General features: G+C 38.8%; 1 protein-coding gene across 3 annotated transcripts in view; it reads right to left on the reverse strand.

The window, feature by feature from the left end:
- Nucleotides 1–1,849: 1,849 nt before the first annotated feature.
- Nucleotides 1,850–16,472, reverse strand: part of Cysltr2 (cysteinyl leukotriene receptor 2) — a 39,825-nt gene continuing 25,202 nt past the window's right edge. For 2 of the 3 annotated variants that reach the window (XM_048800918.1, XM_048800919.1), the window contains 2 exons: nucleotides 8,733–9,555; nucleotides 1,850–7,337 (listed from right to left, as the gene is read on the reverse strand). In XM_048800918.1, the coding sequence (XP_048656875.1) occupies nucleotides 7,050–7,337; nucleotides 8,733–9,555 (1,111 nt within the window). In that variant the 3' untranslated portion in view covers nucleotides 1,850–7,049. Of the gene's footprint in view, nucleotides 9,556–16,472 lie in introns of all 3 variants that reach the window. The other variant, XM_015484024.2, reaches the window with a different exon arrangement.

Below are 16,472 nucleotides of genomic sequence, written 5' to 3' on the forward strand. Positions count from 1 at the left end.
GCTGGGTCAAATGGTGGTTCCATTCCCAGTTTTCCAAGAAATCTCCATACTGCTTTCCAAATTGGCTGCACCAATCTGCAGTCCCACCAGCAATGTACAAGTGTACCCTTGGTAGTAAAATTCTTAAAAAAAAAAAAAATTCCTAGAATCTCTGTTTCCACCAAAATGGAGATTACAAAAGATAAGCAGAGCATAGAATCCCCAAGAAATGGATTCTGATCCAGCCTATGGTTCTCATTGACGAATGGACTAGAATGCGTGCACGTGCAGAAGCACACACACACACACGCACACACACACACAGATGCCTAAATCAAAGCCTGTTTAGAGTAGTATCCAGAGATATGGGAATAAAACCAGAAGACTGTTGCATCACAAATCTCACAAAAATAAAGTATAGCAAGGATAAATAGTGGTCAACTCTATTTAATGCAACAGAAAACATGTAAATTGAGACAAATGATGGGATTACTAGATTTAAAAAACATACTGACTGCTGGTACCTTTGGCAAAGCCAGTTTGAGTACAGTTAGAAAAAGCTGGATGGGAGAGGATAGAAGTGTGAGTGGAGACGGGCCTTCTTACTGGGAAATGTCACAGATTTACACCAAGTTCATAATTAAATTCCAAGTAACTCATAACCTTATTTATTTTCCCACAAAGAAGCTAAAAGCTTTCATTTCTGATTGTGTGGAGGATGATATTCCTTCAAATCCGGACCTGAGAAGAACTATATAGTCTTAACTTTTAAGTGCATTACACTATAAAGTATAGAATAAAGGGAAAGCTCCAGAGAGACAGAAAACAAAGTGAAAATTTGAACCCTGAGAAGGGCAGGGCCAACATACACGTTCACAGTGAGGCTTTTCTAAATTCTACTAAACTTGAGTTCTTGCTATTTTGATGACTTCATGGGGTGGGGAAACCTAGGGATGGATAAAGTCTAGATCCCACCCAAGATGAAAGTCTACTAGAACCGCTGTGTAACAAAACAGCCTGCGACTCAGTGGTCTCAGTCAACAATAGATTACTCTAAGGCTGACAAGGCTTCCCTGGGAAGCCCTCACATGGAGCATGTGGTGGGGTTGCAGCCAGATGGAGGTTGGGGCTGAAGTCATCTAAAGGCTTGGCCATCCGCCAGCAAGGGTTCACTCTTAGGACAGGACGTAGTGCTGGCTATTGGCTGGATATCAGCTGGGGACGTCAACCAAATCGTCTTCACGTTACCTCTCCAGGTAGCTTGGTCATTTCACAGAATGGTGGTTGAATTCCGAGAGGGAGCATCCTAAGAGCCAGTTTTAGGAAACTCAGGCAGAAGCCTCATGGCTTGTTGTTCTAGACACAGAAGTCACTTCTGCTGCATCTTATTGGCCAAACAAGTCATTAAGCCCAGCCCATGTTTAAAAGAACAGAACTAAATTCTACTTTTTAAATTTTTATTGATGCATATTTATTACACAGATTAATGGCTTCCACTGAGGCATGTTCACACATGCATATGACATAATTTGATCCATTTTAGTTCCCAAGACCTCACCTTGTAGATTGTACTTCCTGATGTGAGGAGCAGAGTGCAATTTTAAGTTCGAGACGGACTCGATGGTGTTCATTTTTGGACAAGATCTGTTACACCTCCTGAATAAAATGAAATGGAAGACTCCACGCTCAGCATAATGGCCTGTGAGAAACAGACCTGTGTCCCAAAGGAACAGCAATGCACATTGCCTGTCTGGAACCCTCCCTCCACTGGGTGATGACAAAAAATCATCTGTCCTGAAATTTTTTGATCATAATTTTGATCATGGGAGAATTTATAGCCAGAATTCATACTTCCGATGTGGTATTTTTAAAAAAAAACAAGTGTGGAATCTGATTTATTGTGGTCCCAGGATCACATTCCGATGCATCCCCAAACACCAAAAACATGGTAGGTATAAATGCAAAACTTCTCTCAAAGAAAGTCGAGATAAGCCTTGAAAATCCTCACGAAGAAAGTTCCAAAGAACAGGGACCCATAGTTCAAAAATCACAAAACATACCACATCACCATGGGTAAAGATGGCGAAATGATAGATGGTAGAATCAGACCATTAGAGACTTCATGGTGGAATTATTAGATCCAGAGTATAAAATAAGCACATTTATGAGATTATAGGCCCAGGCCTATAATCCCAGTGACTTGGGAGGCTGAGACAGAAGGACTATAAATTTGAGGTCAACCTCAGCAATCTAGCAAGACCCTCAGCAACTTAGAGAGACCCTGTCTTTAAAAAATAAAAAGCATCGAGGATATAGCTCTGTGACAAAGCACCCTTGAGTTCAATCCACAGTGACAACATTTAATTAGTTAGACATTCATTTCTAGAAATGAAAAGTCAAATGCAATCATCTCTCCTTATCCTTGGGGAATTGGTTCCAGGACTCGACACCAACACTAAAATCTTCGAATGTTCAAATCCCTTGTATAAAATAGGGTAGTTATTTGCATATAACCTACACAATTCTTCCCATGTACTTCAAATCATCTTTGGATTATTTACGACACCTTATACAATGTAAATGCTATATAAATAGCTGTTATACTGTATTGTTTAGAGAATAGCAACAAGAAAAAACCTGTATGTATTTATCACAGACATTTTTTTCAAATATTTTTCCATCAGCTGTTGGTTGAATCCATGGATGCAGAACCTGCAGATATGGAGAGATAACTGTAATAGAAATTGAAAAATGCAAAATAGAAATGAAAAAAGAAATGGATTTACACTGAATTAGTCGTGACTGAATCCAAATTAGGTTAATAAAAGAGAAACCTATACCTCAACATATCTTGGTACTATTTCACAACACAAAAGACAGAGAGAAGATCCTAATGACAATCAAGGAAAAAAAAACTCATTTGTGAGGCAGTATCACATGACAGTTTAGTGCGGTGGATAAGAGTGTAAGGGTGAAGGGTAGTTGGTAGGAACCTGAGCTCTGGAACATATTGGCTAGGTTTCAATACTGGTTCTATGAACTGCAAAATTGCAAGTACATTTTGGCAAGTTACCTCTCTATGACTCAGTATCCTCCTCTCTAAAGAATAATCAATAATATTTTCCATTCATTTTATTATCTGAAAAATGCACACACACTTTTGGGAAGAGACCTAACTTTAGTAAATCCTAGCCTTTGCTATTCAAGGAATGACAGCAACAAGCTGCAGAGGAGAGTGACCCTGGCTAGCAACCTGGAATTCTGAATTTATCTTTATCACTGTTCACTCTTTCTTCTTGCATTTTGGACTGCCCACCTGTTATCAATTTTCTTTTGCCAAGAGTACAAACTTTGTAATTGCCTTTAGTGAGTGAGGGTTTATTTGCAGTTAACTCCTTAAATTTTCTTTCCTTGAAAGTCGCATGAAACCCCTAGGTTTAAACAGGTTAAAAAATCAGACTATCTCAAACACTTCCCATGGGAGTTCACGCACACTGTTGGCAGAGGTATGAATTGGTAAAACCAGTTGAGAAAAGAGTAATACCCAGAAAATATAGATCTGGAGAATATTTTATATGCATGCACAGAGAGACATGTATAAGAATATTCATAGGAGCATCATTCCTAATAGCAAAATATGGACAATAACCCAAATCTCCATTAACAGAAATATGGATAATTAAATTGTGCTAGTCATCTTAGCAGCAGTGCCTTGACTGAATCTCAAAATATAAAGATGAGTGAGGGAAAAATGGTTTCTATATTATTCCATTTCTAAAAAATGCAAAAATATACAAAGCTAAATAATATTTTCCATGGGATACATTTTTGTGATAAAATGGTAAATAGAAGCAAAAGAATCATTAGCATGAAATTCAGACTGATGTTGATCTCTGAGATCAGGGATATGGAAATGATTATGACAGTACTAGTAATATTTTTTTTCTCATGCCTGGGAGTAAGAACAGAGGTGACAATTTTATTCTTATTTACACATTTTTGTTTGTATGAAATATCTTGTAAATAAAAGATAAGTGGAAACTTCTAGTCAAAATGACTTCATAGAATCATACTTAATTTCAAGAACATTAATTAATATCAAGATGTTAAGCACCTGTCCCATCAGGCGAATGGGGAATTCAGTCTTATGCATTACAAATGTCCCCCAATTTGAAAGTCATACAACAGTTGGATATTCCCTAACTTGCAGGTTATGCAAAACTTGAGGTCCTGCAAGAGTCAGTTCATCAGGGAGACCTCTGGTCATCAGCCACAGTTCCACACCCATCCACAGAGCCATGCTATAGATCATCTTTATGTCCAGTACACCCCACTGTGTCTACCCCACAGTTGGGATGCAGAGGCTTAGGGGCTGGGGTCTGGAGGCTCCTGGGCTTGGAGTTCAGTCTCCTCAGCACATCATACAACTAACCTTTCACAGGCCTTTCTAGTTCCCCATGTGAATCAGCCTCTGTTTTCAGGTTGTGCTTCTTTCATCTCTCAGTGGATCTTTATGCCGGTGCTATACTTTAATTATTAGAGTGTCAAAATATATATCAACATTGTAATAAGCCCTTTGTCATTGTATTTCTCCTTGTGGCTTTTTTTAGCCCTAAGTAGCTGCCCCATCTATTGTGGAAGAAAAGACTTGAAATGAAGCTCTCTCATCTTCAGATGCCTTGGGCTACCCCCACCTCCCCATTCTCCCTTGCTGGGTCTCTATTTTCAAACTCTTCTCCAAAAAGAAAAGTGAGCTGGGTAGCGGTGGTGCATGCCAGTAATCCCAGTGACTTGGGAGGCTGAAGCAGGAGGATCACAAGTGCAAAGCCAGCCCCAGCAACTTAGCAAGGCCCTAAGGAATTCAGAGAGATCCTGTCTCAACTGTCTCAAAATAAAATACAAAAAAGTGCTCGAGAGGTGGCATAGTGTTTAAGTTCCCCTGAATTCAACCCCTGGTACCAAAAAAGAAAAAGAAAAGAAAAGAAAACTGAATTCTTAACTGAATTCTTTAAAGAAAGCCATCATCTTTGCCAATCTCCTTTCATAACCCATTTTTGGCCAGTATAACATCATCTCTACTTGAGAATAAATTGTAATGATGAAATCTACAACAGAGAATTGTTCATTTAACATAGTTACAGAATATAACTGGCACTTGCTTCTTAGGTCCCCATTGAAAAAGCACCCTTCCAGAATCATAATTCTGCCAAAGTTTGCACAACAGAACTCCTTTCTCCCAGTTGAGCAATTTGTAGGTTTGCTTGAGGAGATATTGAGTCCCTCAAACAAAAAGATCTGGAATCTCTTGGCTTTTACTTTCTTAAATAAAGACTGCTGGGTTTGTTTCCTTTCCCAGGGGTGACATTTTTTTTTAACCAAATCAGAGGCTTCTCCTTGGTTGGAAAGAGGAAAAGTCTTGGGGAAAGGGAAAAATAATTCACTAAGCTTCTCCCCGCCCCCTCTCTTTTCCATATCAATGTTCTTATTCCTTAAAAAATTAAGAATTCATTTGAATTTTAAAATTAATTTAACTTAATTTATTTTATTTTATTTCAGCAACACACATTCACAGACAGTTCAACAGTTCTGAGAAGGGAAATCTAAAATCCCCACCTCACTCTCCCACACCCAACTTCTATTCAGAGATAATCTCTGTCCATTCTTCTTGTTGCTGTTTCTGGTATTTACCTCCTATCGCTAAATAACATACTGTACAGCTGTTTATTATTTCCCAGCTTCAGCTGGGATGCTTTTTCTCTGATGAAAGATGGGAACTCAGGTTTCTTACACCCATCTCTCACACATGCACATCATCTCCCCTATTTCCTGAAAAAAATGATATCACAGTATTTCTGTATGTATATTACTCACTTTGTAACTATTATTCACAGCTGAGCCATGTAGTGTACTGTGGTTATTTTCCTTCTCTGATCAAGTTTCTTTTTCACTGCAATTGTGTACAATGAGTCAAAATGCATTTTGCTATCATATATACTTACTAATTAAAATAAATTAAGAAAAGAAAAGAAAAAAAGAAACATTGCTCACTACAAGATCACAAAAATTTACACTTACATCCCCTTGTAAGAATCTTGGATTGATTTTTTCATCAATTTTGAATTGGTTTTTGTTTATGGTGTGAGGTGAGGGTTCCAATAAATTCTTGAGCCTCTTCATATGGACATCCAGTTGTTCCACTGTTATTTGTATTTGTTATATATATATTTCAGAATTAAGATAAAGTGAAAATATTTTCTTGCTAAAGAAAAAAAATAGAGAATTCATCATTTTATTAAGCTGTGTTAAAAAAAAACTATTGAAGAAAGATCTTTAGGCAAAAAGATAAGATCCCAGATGAATCTCAGAGATGCAGAGTAGAACAAAAAATAATGAAACTTGCAAATAGATGAATAAATTAAATGAAATTTAATCATAATTAATGCAAGGATGATAAAAAATGTTGAGGTCTTTCATTCTGAAAAGGCCTCTATCTACTCTCTCATTTATTTGCTGGTGTCTTTCACATGAGGGCCTTTTCCTCAAGTGTGCAGTGGTCACTGATGGCCGTTCATAATCAGGGGTGATGTCATAACAGGTTGATTTGATACTCTTGTGAGTGAAAGGGATTCACTGCATTGTAGGCTCTGAAGTCAGGTAGAAAACAAAGCAGATGTCCAGCTTTGAGGCTAGAGGATTCCCAACCTCTGTCAGCCTTTTTTCTAGGATTGTGTAGTTTCCCTGTAAGCAGAAGCCCCAGGGTCCTGCCTTGACAGGCATCTGTCTGTCATCATTCTGGTCGCCAAATAAGGGAAGGGCACTGGGTCCTCACTTTATCATGAAAGCTGTCTTAGTCGCTCCAGAGCTTCAGAACATCACTTCCCTCCAGCCCTCCACTGTGTCAGGGATCAACTCCAAAGAAAAAAAAAATCTTTATTTTCTTGTGAGAATGAGGAGGAGCATATTCCTGGTGGGAGAGGGGAGCTCCTATTCAGCCTTCCAAAAAGTGTCCCTGGAGGTTTGCAAGGGTCCAGTGGGTAGAGTACCTGGTCAGCCCTTCTGCAGGGAGGTTTTTAAACTCTCACTAGCTGTTTAAACTGAGGCACACTTCTCAAAGTCTCTGAGCTCCCATTTCTCCATCTGTGAAATGAAAACTCCTCCAGAGTTGAGATGGGAGGGGAATGAATGTGAAGTGCCTGGCACAGTCTGCCTGGCACAGGGAGGGCACTCAGCTGTTGGCAGTGCAGTGTCCTTGATAGTGGTTGTTGGTAGTGGTTGGCAGGATCCTTAGCCTGGTTTCTGTGGACAGAAAGGATCTCCTCCCACGTCCGGTGCTTTAGTTTCCACTCTCTGCTCATGTCCTGCTGAAGCATAAACAGGACTTCAGGGGTGCAGCAGCCTTTGCACCTGGCTTTCCACTCCTCCCTTTCCCTGAGTGCGCAATCCAAACCCTTAGCATCACCTCCTTTACTTTGGCTCCCATCCCAGGGAACCCACAGCGGGAGTAGTGATTGCAGTGACATCAGTCCAAACCCAGGTCTCAAAGTAAAACAGATAGTGTCCATGACCCTGCCTTCTCGCCTGTTCCATGCCTAATTTCTCCACCCTCTACATAGTGCCCCGGCTCCCCCTCCTACTCCTCCTGTCCTTCCTAACCCCAGAGCAAGAAAGAGGCAAGGGAAACATTCCTTGTGCCTTCATTGTGCAAGAACCCTTCTCCCAGGGCAAAATGAAATTCCTCTTTCCCCTCTCTGACCTCAATTCTTCCCCCTGCTTCTCTCCCACTGTCCTTGTTTGGGGCCTTGGTAATTGCTTTATTACAGGGCATCCTTTCTCTTCACAATATCTTTGCCTGAATTCTTTTTTTCTCCCCCCTCTGGTACCCAGGATTGAACCCAGGGATGCTTAACCACTGACCCACATCCCCAGACCTTTTTCTATTTTATTTAGAGACAGGGTCTCGCTGAGTTGCTAAATGCCTTATTAAGTTACTGAGGCTGGCTTTGAACTCACAATCCTCCTGCCTCAGCCTGTGGAGCCACTGGGATTACAGGCATGCCCCACCATACCCAGCCTCTGCCTGAATTTTAGGATGCACTTCTTCTCTGGGGATGCACTTGTGATGTTCTGGGGCCTCTGGTATATTTGTAATGGGCTGTATCTCCAAGATTTATAGGGATGGGGAGCTGGATATGCTGGGGAAGTTAGAGATGTTTTAAAATTAAGAATGTAGAATGCCTGATGGGCCAGAGATCTGGATACAGAATCTGATGGAAAGCAGGCTCCACTGTGCTTGACATTTTCCCCCCAGTCTGAGATTTCAGCATTTAAGACTCTACTAGGGGGTTTCTCCTCCTACATCGTTTAGACTCAGCCACTGAAACTACACCCAATGAAATGTCCTAAGTAGGTCTTATTAACAAAGGTCATGGTTAATAAGACATGGACATCACATTTGTCAAGAGTGACGTAATGACAATGTCATCTGGATGCTGAGTGAATGAAGGTGGACACAATGGTACGTGAAGGAGCCTCATCTAAGGACCTTACACCCTCGTTTCCATTTTCAGCCACGCACAAACAGGAGAGCTGCACTTTGTCGTTGCCCTCTGTAGGTGTTCTTTTCTGAACACAGCCCTTAATTTATCCTTGAAATTCTCCCCAGCAAAGTAATAGAGGAAAGGATTGAAGCAGGTGTTGGCTGCCGCCAAGGCCAATGTGATGACCACGGCTTTGTGCAGCCCGTCCCTGCACACCTTCTCATCCCAGGTGACCAGGTGGAGGGTCCTCAGCGAGTGATAAGGCAGGAAACACAGGAGGAAGATGATCAAGGTGATGATGATGGTGATCATAGCCTTCCTGTGAGAAGCCCGCAGACCCAATTCCGAGAGCTTCACCTTCGACAGGACTCGGATGATCAGCAGATAAGAGATGGTGAGTGTGAAGAACGGCAGCAGGAAGCCCACCACCAAGGCAACGTAGTTCATGATCAGCAGATTGTTAATTTTTTTTGGATCCAGATCCAAGCATGATATGAGCTCGCCCTTTGGCTCGGAGCCTCTCTTCAGCAGCATTCCTGAGGCAATCATGATAAAGAGCCATATGATCCCACAGAGGATCCAAGCCGTCCTGAAGCTGGTGACATGGAGAAGCCGGAAGGGGTGAACGGTGGCCAGGAAACGCACAACGCTGAGCACAGTCAGGAAATAAATGCTGGTGTACATGTTGACGTATAAGGAGTATGACATGATTCTGCAGGTCAGGTCCCCAAATATCCAGTTGGAGCCTCTGAAATAGTAGTCAGCCCTGAAGGGCAGAGTACTTGTGAACAGGAGATCGGAAATGGCCAGGTTGAGCATGAAGACATTCACAGATGAGGATTTCTTATAAGTCTGCAGGAAAACATATATGGACAAGCCATTTCCCAAGGATCCCCAGACAAATATGATTAGGTAGGTGATGGGGTAAAATTGTCTCTTGAAGGTTTCAGTCGTGCAGTTCCCCATGTCCTGGGTTTCATTTGATGCCATTTCTGATGTGGAGCTGGACAGAAGCCAGGACATGAGTTTTCTCTCCCAGCTGTGTTAAAAAGGAACATACACAAAAAGTTACTTTAGGCATTTTCTTTTTCCTTCTTGCTCATCGATTACATCTTTCCGGGTTGTGATGAAATAGTAGAGAAATGTAATGAAATAGAGAGAAATAGTAGATTTTCCTTGAATCTCAAATTGAAAAATATTGGTATGTCTTTACAATAGGCTGTATTATATTTCATGATAAGTTTCCTAATGTATAATATAGAGAATAACCATTATTTGGCTGGAGCCTCCAACTTGGGGAACTTTTGGCCTCGTGCTCATGTTGGTATGAGTGCCTTCCTGCGATACTGCAGCCTGAATCCCCTGGACAGCAGATTCCTCATCAGAACTCGTGGGAGGCAAAGGGAAATGGCATGGCATTTCTCAAGTGCTTAAAAGACCTTCCAGACTAGAATTCTCTATCAAGCAAAAATATCCCTCAGGCATAAAGGGGAGATAAAGACTTCTCAGATGGCGAGAAAACTAAGGGATTTGTTTTGTTTATTTGTTTGCTTTTTAACCACCAGAACTACAATAAAAGAAAGGGTAAAGGTAGCCCTTTAAACAGGAGGGAATTAAAAACAAGAATAAAACTTAGAGCAATCAGAAAAAGTAGACTTCCCTTCTTAATACACTCCGATGGGGTTTTATATGGATGTAGAGGAATTATTTAAGATAACTATATTATCCATGAGGAAGACTAAAGAGACATAAAGGAAGGTCAAGTTTCCTCACTTCATTTGTGCTGAGAGCCACGGCCGAGTCTGTATGGCCCCTGGCATTTTGCCAACAGTATTGATTGACAGGCGAGGCATTACTATCCGCCTCTGCCGCAACTTTTGAGTTCTCGCACTATTTTGGAGTTCTCGTGGGGATTTCCGGGGATTCCCCGAGAGTTCCCATTGGTTGGGGAAGTGCAGGAGGAGGGATTTCCGAGAGAGATTTTCCGGCTGGGGGTTTCTGGAGAAGCCTCGTGGCGTTCGGGAGGATTCCCCGGGAGCTGTGTGAAGTGTTTTCCTGCAGTTTAAAAATAAAGTTTGTTCCTGCTTCAGTGGCTCGTGATTTGTGCCCAGCCAGACTGCGGCACATTTGAATGGATAAAATTATGGTGCTAATAGACTGTGATGAGTAATGTTTGCATAATGAGACAAGTAGGTCATCAAGAAAAAAGCTATACGAAGAGATGTACTCAAAAACCCTACAGAAAAATAAAAAAGGAATTACAAAATATTTCAAATAACCAACATGAAGGCAGGGAAAAGATGAGACAAACAGAAAACAGAAAAAAAATGGCAAATTTATCCCCAATATCCAATAGTTACATTAAATATAAATGGTCTAAGTATACCAATTAAAAGAGAGATTGGCTGACTGGATTATAAAAAATATGACCCAACTATCTACTCTCTACAAGAAATTCACCTCAAATAGCGGTATTGGCAGGTTGAAAGTAACAGGAAAGGAAAATACATGTCATTCAAATCAAAGAAAGTTAGGAATGGCTCTATCAGTGTAAGATAAAGTGAACTACAGAGCAAAGCAAGTTATCAGAGACAAAGAGGAGCATTATATAAAGATAAGAGCATTGTCTACCAAGAAGACTCACAAGTTCCAAAAGGGTATTAGTCAAACAAGAATTGCAAGATATGTGGAGCAAAAGCTGGCAGAATTGAAAGGAGAATTGACACTAGTATGGCAATATGTAAATCAATGGATGTGTAACTGATGTGATTCTGCAATCTGTATTTGGGGTAAAAATGGGAGCTCATAACCCACTTGAATCAAAGTGTGAAATATGATATATCAAGAATTATGTAATGTTTTGAACAGCCAACAATAAAAAATTAAAAAAAAAAAAGAAAGGAGAATTGAATAAATCCACAATTACAGTTGGTGACCTCAAGGCCCTCACTGAACAATGGATAGAGAAAATAGACAAAAACTCAGCAAGAATACAGAAAAACCGAAAACACCCCTAACCAACAGAATTTATTTGACACTTAGAGAACACGTCATCCAACAAGAGCAGGATGCACATTCTCTTCAAGTGACCACAGAACATACACCAAGATAAGCCACATCTCAGGATACAAAGCAAATCTCAACAGGTTTAAAGAAATTGAAATCATACAGAATGGGTCCTCTAACCACAATGGAATCAAGCTAGAAACCAACAGCAGAAAGGAGGAAAATCTATCAACACCTGGAAACTAAAAAGAAAATTCTAAATAATTCCTGGGTCAAAGAGAAAGTCTCAAGGCAAATGGAAATAGTTTGAGCTCTTTTTTTTTTCTATTCATATCCCTTTAATTTCTTTCTTTTGCAGGAAATCTCAAGGGAAGCTAAATAATATATTTAACTGAATAAAAATGAAAGTATAACAAAATTTGTAAGACAGTAAAAGTGATATTAAGAGGAAAGTATATAATACTAAATGTATATATTATAAAATAAAAAAGTCTCAAATCAATAAGGTAAGTTCCACTTCAAGCCAGCCTCAGCAACTTAGCAAGGCCCTGAGCAACATAGTGAGTGCCTGTCTCAAAATAAAACATAAAAAGATAAAGGGATGAGGATGTGGTTCAGTGGTTAAGCACTCCTGGGTTCAATCTCTGGTACCAAAAACAAAACAAAACAAAAAAAAAACTAAAAATAAAGCCATAAAAAAACCAAAAAAAAAAAAAAAACCCCAAAAACTACCACCAACAAAACAAATCCAAGGAAGGAGGAAATAAAGAGTAGAAGTCATGAAATTAGAAACAAAAATAGAGAGAAATCAATGAAATGAGGGTTATTTTAAAGATCAATACAATTGGCAAACCTCTAGAAAGTCTGTAAAAAATAGAGCAACAACAAATTACCATTATATGAAACAAGAGATATCACTAAACGAATCTGAGACAAAGAAAGAATCACAACAGAATACTATGAACAACTCTATAGATATAATTCGACACTTTGTATTTTAGGAGGAATTAGTCCATGGACTAATGGAGATGGACTAATTCCTCTTAAAATATAAAGTGTCCCAGCTTACCCAATGTTAAATCAGTGATTTGAATAGCTCAATAACTATTAAGGGAATTAAAAATGTTTACTTTAATATTCTCAAAAAAGAAATCTCTAGATCCAGATGATTTCACAAAAGAACTCTATCAACTATTTAAGTAAGAATTAACATCAATTACACACTTTCTCTTCCAGAAAATAGAAAAAAACCAAGATTATTCTAAAATTTGTATGAAAGAGTATGCTTTCTATTTATCTTATGAAGTCATTACTACTCTGATACCAAAACCACACAAAGACAACATAAAATAAGACAAAACAAAACAAAACCTACAGGTCAATATCCTCTATGAATATAGATGCAACATACACTTAGCAAAATATTAATAAATAAAATCTATCACAGTGTAAAAAGAATTATATACCACGACCAATTGGGATTTATTCCATGGATACAAAACTGATTTGATATTCAAAAATAGTCAAGTAGTCCATACTAACTGACTAAAGAAGAAAAACCACATTGATCACATAAATTAATACGAAAAGCATATGACAACATTCATGATCAAATCCCTTAGAAACAGAGTAATAGAGAAGAATTTCCTCAACTTGAGAAAAAAATATATATATGAAAATCCTACAGGTAATGGAAAAAGACTGAAGCCTTCCCCTCAGATTAGGAACAATACAAGGATGTTCAGTCTCACTGCTCTTATTCAATATAGTGCTGTAAATTCTAACTGGTGAAATAAGGCAAAAAAGAGATAAATATCACACAGATCAGAAAGGAAGAAACACAATACCCTCTAGTTTCAGATGACATAATTGTATATATAGAAAATATCAAGGGATCTATCTGCAAAACACATGCATACACACACACACACACACACATGTATGCACACACACCTTCTAGAACTAATATGTGAATGCAGCGAAATTGTAGAATACAAGAGAAACATACAAAAATTAATTATCTTCCCATAATATCAAAAGGGAACACGTAGACCCACTAAAATTACAAATGCAATCCCTTTTTTAAAAAATATTTTTTTCATTGTCAATGGACCTTTATTTTATTTATTTATTCTTATGTGGTGCTGAGAATAGAACCCAGTGCAGCACACATGCTAGGCATGTGCTCTGCCACTGAGCCACAACCCCAGCCCACAAATGCAATCCCTTTATACTCACTCAAAAACCAGATGAAATGCTTAGGTATGACTCTAACAAGACTTGTACAGGACTTTCCTGCTGAAAACTACAAAATGCTGATGAAAGAAAACAAAGTTCTAAAGGAACAGAGAAACAGCCCTGTTCATGGATTGGAAGACTCAACAGCATAAATATTGTCAGCCTTCTCCAAATTGATGGAAAGAATTAATGAACATCTCAATAAAATTCTCATCTCATCTCAATAAAAAGTTAGATTTTTTTTTTTTAGAAATGAACAAGATTATTCTAAAATTTGCATGGAAAGGCAAAGGAACTAGCATAACTAAAACATTTTAAAAAGAATAAAGCAGGAATAATCCATTTACCTAATTTTAAGACTTATTTTATAGCTACAGTAATCAAGACTATGTGGTACCGGCTGAAGAACAGACAAGAAGATCAATAGAACAGAATAGAAATCCCAGAGATACACTTACACAAATATGCCCAAGTGATTTTTGACAAAGATGAAAAAGGCAATTAACTGGAGAAAAGAGTCTTTCAAAGATGCCGAGCAATAGGATGCCCGTGAGCAAAAGTATAAACCTTGAACTAAACCTCACACCTTAAACAAACATTAATTAAGATGAAACATGAACTTAACACAAAATGTAAAATTATAAAATATTTAGGAAAAAAACAGGAGAAAATCTTTGGAATCTAGAGCTAGGCAGAACCAAAAACAGAAAAATCAACAAATTGGACTTCATCAAGATGAAAACTTTTTGCTCTACAAAAAAGTCTTATTAAGGGACACAAGCACAAGCTACAGATGGTATGAGAATATTTGCAAACTGCATATTTAACAAAGGAATATATGAAGAACTCTCAAAACTTAACAGTTAAAAATACCATTAGAGGGCTGGGGATATAGCTCAGTTGATAGAGTGTTTGCCTTGTATGCACAAGGCCCTGGGTTTGATCCCCAGCACCCCTCCCCCAAATATGATTAGAAAATGTACAAAAGACATAAGGGGACATTTCAGAGAATATACACATAACAGACAAGCACATGAACGATTGATTGATATCACTAAACCTTAGGGAAATGTAAATTAAAATCACAATGAAATATCACTATGAACCTGTTAGAATGGCTAACATGTAAAATAGTGACATCACCATTTACAAAGAAACTGGATCACTCATGTATCACTGGTGATAATGTAAAATGATACATACAGTCATTTTGGAAAACAATTTCAGCAATTTCTTTATAACTAAACATGCAACTGCCATATAATCCGATAATTGTGTCCCAGGCATTTACACCAGGGAAGTGAAACTTACTTTCTTTTTCAAAAGAAAACCTGTCTATGAGTGATTACAGCAGCTTTATGTGTAGTAGCCCCAAAGTTGAAATACCCAGCTATCCTTCAATGGTTAGACAAACTGTGGTACATATATACCATGGAGTATTACTCAGCAATGAAAGAGAACTATTGATACATAAAATAACTAGGATAAATCTCCAGGGAATTGTGTTGCATGAAAAAACAAACAATCTCAAAAGATCACCTGCAGTATGAGTCCATTTATATAACACACTTGGAATGACAAAATTATAGAAATGAGAAGATTAGATCAGTAGTTGCCAGGAATTAAGAAAGCAGCAAGGGTAGGAAGAAAGTAGATGTAGGTATAAAAGGGCAATTTGAGAAATCTTTATAGTAGTGGAACTATTATGTATCATTAATTGTATTAAAGTCAATATCCTGTTTGTGATATTATACTATAGTTTTACAAGAAGTTACCACAGGGAAAAAGGGTACAAGGGATTTCTGTGTTATTTCTTACGCCTGTATAGGAATATGTAATTATCTCAAAAAGAAAAGATTAACTAAAATTAAAAGTTTAAGTGTGGTTTGAACCGAATATCCTGGGATGGTTACAGAATTTCATCTCAAAAGAACTGCTCCATAATTCTTTTGTTAGATCCATAAGGTCCTCCCCCCTCCCCCTCACCCCTGCAACCTGTCCACACTCCATAGCTGCAGAAATAATCTCAGGAAAGTGGGAGAAGACCCTCAGGGGCCCCACCTCAATTAGTAAGGAAGGCGGCTTATTCAATTACAAGTGTGTGTCAGGGGTCCCAGGCTGGGGAACAGTGACAGGAATAGAGTTTCACCAAGATCCACCTGAAGTCCTTGCTGCCTGGAACAAGTGCCCTCCCCTCCAGCATACCCCTGAGACCCCTGCCCATGGCTGAGAGAAGTTCACCCTGAAAGGAGAGCTAACAGTTTGTGAGAACCTTCAGCGGAGTGTTCATCTTTCTCTCCTAGGAATAAATCTTCTGAAGGTTTTAGTTATGATTGGACTTGTAAATCTGATAAGTTGGAAAGTTTGTTTTCTAGCTTCTAGCATCTCTTTTATGATCTATTGTCCTGAATGTTGTTTGTCAGTAAGAGGAAAAAATCTATAAGGAATGGCCAAGCAGAAGCCCCCTAAGTCTGCCGTCCATCTGACCCCTGGGCTGGGAGTTCAGCATTCTTTGCACAAACTGTCCTTTGGATAAACTTTGTGTCATCATTTCAAAACTTTAAGAACTTCCTCTGCCTTATCTTTGTGACTGTGAGAACTACTTTATTTCATTTTTTTTTAGCCCTGATTGGAGACAAGTGACCTTTGCCCAAATTCTAGAGACACAAAGTCCAACAGGAGCCACCTTTACAATCCACTGCAGCGTTAGTG

Source organism: Marmota marmota, unplaced genomic scaffold (genome assembly GCF_001458135.2).
Source record: "Marmota marmota marmota unplaced genomic scaffold, marMar, whole genome shotgun sequence".
Lineage (NCBI taxonomy): Eukaryota > Metazoa > Chordata > Mammalia > Rodentia > Sciuridae > Marmota > Marmota marmota.